Source organism: Alligator sinensis, unplaced genomic scaffold (assembly GCF_000455745.1).
Source record: "Alligator sinensis unplaced genomic scaffold, ASM45574v1 scaffold184_1, whole genome shotgun sequence".
NCBI lineage: Eukaryota > Metazoa > Chordata > Crocodylia > Alligatoridae > Alligator > Alligator sinensis.
The window spans coordinates 113,451-117,482 of NW_005842983.1; the positions used below are offsets into that span (position 1 = coordinate 113,451).

General features: G+C 66.3%; 2 protein-coding genes across 6 annotated transcripts in view; both read right to left on the reverse strand.

Moving 5' to 3' along the window:
* NEU1 (neuraminidase 1) overlaps nt 1-1,042 on the reverse strand; it is a 3,870-nt gene extending 2,828 nt beyond the window's left edge. Inside the window, exons 1-2 of the mRNA XM_006036597.3 lie at nt 845-1,042; nt 276-468 (exon numbers count right to left, since the gene is read on the reverse strand). Coding sequence (XP_006036659.1) covers nt 276-468; nt 845-925 — 274 coding nt within the window. The 5' untranslated portion in view covers nt 926-1,042. The remainder of the gene's footprint in view (nt 1-275; nt 469-844) is intronic.
* A 174-nt stretch (nt 1,043-1,216) lies between these two features.
* The window catches only part of STK19 (serine/threonine kinase 19), a 4,024-nt gene continuing 1,208 nt past the window's right edge, over nt 1,217-4,032 (reverse strand). The window contains exons 1-7 of one of the 5 annotated variants that reach the window (XM_025192877.1): nt 3,834-3,991; nt 2,895-3,040; nt 2,729-2,824; nt 2,484-2,623; nt 2,165-2,262; nt 1,942-2,089; nt 1,217-1,559 (exon numbers count right to left, since the gene is read on the reverse strand). In XM_025192877.1, coding sequence (XP_025048662.1) covers nt 1,514-1,559; nt 1,942-2,089; nt 2,165-2,262; nt 2,484-2,623; nt 2,729-2,824; nt 2,895-3,040; nt 3,834-3,855 — 696 coding nt within the window. In that variant the 5' untranslated portion in view covers nt 3,856-3,991 and the 3' untranslated portion in view covers nt 1,217-1,513. Of the gene's footprint in view, nt 1,560-1,941; nt 2,090-2,164; nt 2,263-2,483; nt 2,624-2,728; nt 2,825-2,894; nt 3,236-3,833; nt 3,992-4,032 lie in introns of those variants that run through there. The other 4 variants (XM_025192876.1, XM_025192878.1, XM_014526235.2 and 1 more) reach the window with 4 other exon arrangements.

The window sequence follows — 4,032 nt, forward strand, 5'->3', positions numbered from 1 at the left end:
TCTGCCCCCTCCCCGGGCTGCCACATCCCTCCTGAAGTGCGGCGCCCAGTACCAGACGCAGTACTCCAACTGCGGCCTGACCGGCTTGAGATGCACCTTTGGATGCATGACAAGGTATGGCTGGCCTTGCTGGCTGTGGTCTGGCATTGGTAGCTCATGTTCATCTTGGAGTCAGAGATGGGGGGCTTGGCGGGGGGACCCTCACTCCCCACTTGCAGCCCATGCCCCACTCCAGCCCTGCCGGTGGCCCCCCCACCCCTGCCAATGCCCCTCACCCCTGTCCAGTGAGCGGCGCAGGGCGATGAACTTGGGCCCGCTGTCGGCAGGGGAGCCCTTGCGGGCCTCGGCGAAGGCCAGGAGGGTGCCGTTGGGGGTGGCCGCGATCAGGGGGATCCGGTAGGTTGCCACTTCCCCCATGTGTTTCCCGCTCACCCACAGCAGCTGCTCCATTGTCACCAAAGGGTTAACCTGGTGGGGAAGTGGGGGGAAGGGGGTAACATCTGCCGATGGGGGGGAAATCTGCCCCCCTGGGGGGCACTAGGGGGCTGGGAGGCACCAGGCTTGAGACAGCCCCCCCCCGGGGAGCACTATGGCCCTGGCGGTGGGGCAAGTGGGCTGGATGCACTGCCCTGCGAGGCACTGTGGGGCATGTCTGGGACAGCCCCCAGGGGGCTATGGGGGGGGGGGTGCCAGGCCCAGGACAAGCCACTGGGCAGGCCGGGGGGGGCGGGAGTGACCCTGGATTTACGCCCCGGGGGCAATGAGGAGCCAGGGGTGGCAAAGGCCCGGGACAGTCCCCTGGGGTCCAGGCCGGGCCGAGCCCCGATCGGGCGGGGGGGCTCACCTGCCCAGGGGTGGCGACCCAGTCCTGCCCCCGCACCAGCGCGCACAGCGCCAGCGCCAGCAGCGCCCAGCGCCGCCCCATGGCGGCGGCCCGGGGAGGGGGTCGCGGCCCCTTTAAGGGCCCAGCAGGACCCCGCGACGCTGTGACAGCGGTGGGGGCAGTGCCCCGCGAAGCCGCTCGGGCGGGGTCGGGGGGCGGGTCCGGGGGCCGGGCCGGGGGTCACGTGAGAGACCGGCTGGGCGCTGGGCTTAAAGGGGTAGAGCGGGGCAGAGCAGACACCTGGGCTCTCTGGGGGGGGGAACAAGAGGAGCTCGGACGCCCGGGTCCCCTCCTGCCCCCGCTGCAGAACAAAGGACACGGCCGAGACCGGAGACCAAGAAACAGCCCTTTATTCCTTCTCCCTCCTCCCATCCAGCCCAACACCCCTCCCCGCCAACCTCTATCACCAGAGCCCCCCTGCGGCTGGTGCTGGAGGCAGCATGGCACACAGACCCCGGCCCGGGCACTGGGGGGGTGCAGGTCCCCAGCCCCCAAGTGCCCCCTTGGGGGCACGAGTTCATCCAATAAATAAATAAATCAGTCAGTCCCCGGGCCACTGCACCCCCCCAGAGGGCAGCCCCAGGGCATGCTGGGAAAGGCAGGTCCTGCAAAACAAGACAGAGTCCAGGGTCATGTGTCAGCTAGTCGGAGCAGAGTCCCGGAGGTACTGGGGATGCTAGGAAGGAAAAGAAGTGGAGATCAGGCAAAAGAGGGCAGTGGGAGGGAAGGGCTGGATCCCCCCTACCACATCTTGGGTGCCTGGGTCCCCTCCCTCCCATGAGCCTGGTGCGGGCAGGCAGGCAGGAGCCCATTCATCTGGGTCCCTTCCAGGTGAAATGGGAGTGGGGAATAGTTTGGAAGGCCGGACGCCTGCCTGGGGTCTCATCCTTTGCAGTCCCCAGTGCCTGGGTTCTCCCTCGACCATGAGAATGGATTAGGGACATGATGTGGGAGCCTGGGTCCCCTTGCCCCGGAATCCCAGATGCCCGTGTCCCGTCCCCAACATGGGACTGGATTGTGGGGGGCGACATAGGAGCCCAGACACCTGGGTCCCTCACCAACGGACCAGCTGGGCCCCGATGAGGTCATGGATGTGGTAGGGCAGCCCCAGGCGGACAGCACGGGGCGGGCGCCGGCTCTGCAGCTCCGCCAGCAGCACCTCACGGTACCGGGCCTTCTGGATCAGGGCCAGCACGGCCTTGCGCCCTACAGGAGGAAGGGGGCAGGTCAGGGGAGCCCAGCCCTCGGAGGGGAAGGAGGGGGAATCAGGGGGGCACTCACCTCGCAGGAAGGCCTTCATGAAGCGTCCAGCACCCGGCACGGCCAGCCACCAGCTCCCGGCGTCTCGCACCGTCAGCACTCCAGCGCCCACCAGCTGCCTGGGGAGGCATGGAGGAGCTGCAGCTGGCTCTGGGCGGGTGGGGGCGGGTGTAACGGGGACAGAAGCTGCAGCTGACTCCAGGGCGGGTGTTGGGCTGGGTGTAACAGGAACAGTAGCTGCAGCTGACTCTGGGGGGCATCAGACTGGGTGTAATGGGGACAGGAGCTGTGGCTGGCTCTGGGATAGAACAGGGCTGGGTGTAGCAGGTCACAGACTCACGTGATGTCGGCGTCCCGGAAACCGAAGTCCTGCATCATCCTCACCGTGTCATAACTAATGTCAGCACAGGGTGTGAGCACCGAGTCCAGGAAGCGTCGCACCAGCGCCTCTGACTCCTTTCCCGCCACCGCCTCCACCACCTGATGGGACCAGGACCCATTACCCAAGAGCCAGCCATAGCTCCTGCCCTGTTACACCCAGCCCTCCTCCACCCTAGAGTCAGCCACAGCGCAGCCCAGCCCAACCTTGGCCTTGTAGTCCTCAGTGAAGACTACCCCGAAGGCATCAGTGTCAAAGCCGAGCTGGAAGAGGCGGACCAGGCCCTCCTCCTTCATGCTGTTCTGGGGGGAAGGGGAGAGTCAGAGGGGCCCTAATATTAGTGGGGGGCAGGGGCCCGATCCGGGGGCTCACCAGGTGCTGGTCCACAGCTGTGCGAGCGGGCACCAGGCTGTAGAGCTGGTGGCGCAGCACGAGGGGGGGCAGCGCGTCATCGAACAGCCCCCGGGGGAAGAGCGCAGCCAAGGAGTGCAGCGATTCCTCCACTGCCCCACGGCCCTCTGGGAAACGGGGGCACTGGGTCAGACCCTGCTGGGGAGACCCAGATGTCCAGGTGCTTGCAGCCCCCCTTCACCCCCCACTTCTCCCCCAGGGAACCCAGGTCCCAGCCCCCTCCTGGTCTCACCCAGCTGGATCTGTTCACTGTTGAGAGGACCCAGGCAGCCACCCCCCAAAGAACCCAAGTGTCCTGCCCCCCAACCCCCACCAAGGAGCCCAGCCTCCCAGTCCTCCCCACCCCCACCCCAGGGACCCAGGCATCCTGCCTCCCCGAGGGGACCCAAGCATCTTCAGTAATGCCAACTGTCACAAAACCATCACAAAACTCAGGATTTCCAAGTCAAAATGACTCTGACATTCGATTTCCTGATCCAACTCTCAGATCTTGAGATTTTCCCCAGCTGGTAAGTGGAGGGAATGGGCAGGGGAGAGGGAAAGGGTGGGGTGTGGGGCAGATTGAGGCCCCCGCAGTGAGGGAGGCAGTGGGGCAGGAGCAGGGGTGGGGGTGAATGGGGCCCCCGGGCCAAGGCAGGTCATCCAGAGGCACTGTGGGGGTGGTCCCCTGCAGGAGCATGCACCCCTGGGGGAGGCATGGGCAGCCCATGCCCCTGCAGAACAGAGGTGAGATGTTCACTGCAGGTACATGCCCCCCCCATGCCTCCCCTCGGGGTGTGCTACACTGTGGAGGGGAGGCCCTAGTGCCCCGCCCTGGCCCTAGTGCCCCATTCACCCCTGCCCCAGTGCCTCCCTCACCACAGAGATCTCTTTTGCACCCCCCCCTTTCCCTCCACTTACCAGCTCGGAGCCATCTGTGCATCTGTCAGTGTCTCCGTGCGTCTGTCCCTCACTCCCACCCCCAGCCCTGCTGCTGCCCCTCACTCCTGACCCGCAGTACCTGTATCTTGCCAGGGTGTGTGGGGTCCCCCCTCCCCGGGTCCAAACCACGCACACACACGCACAGCCCCCCAAGCCTTCACAAACGCCCCCCCCCCCC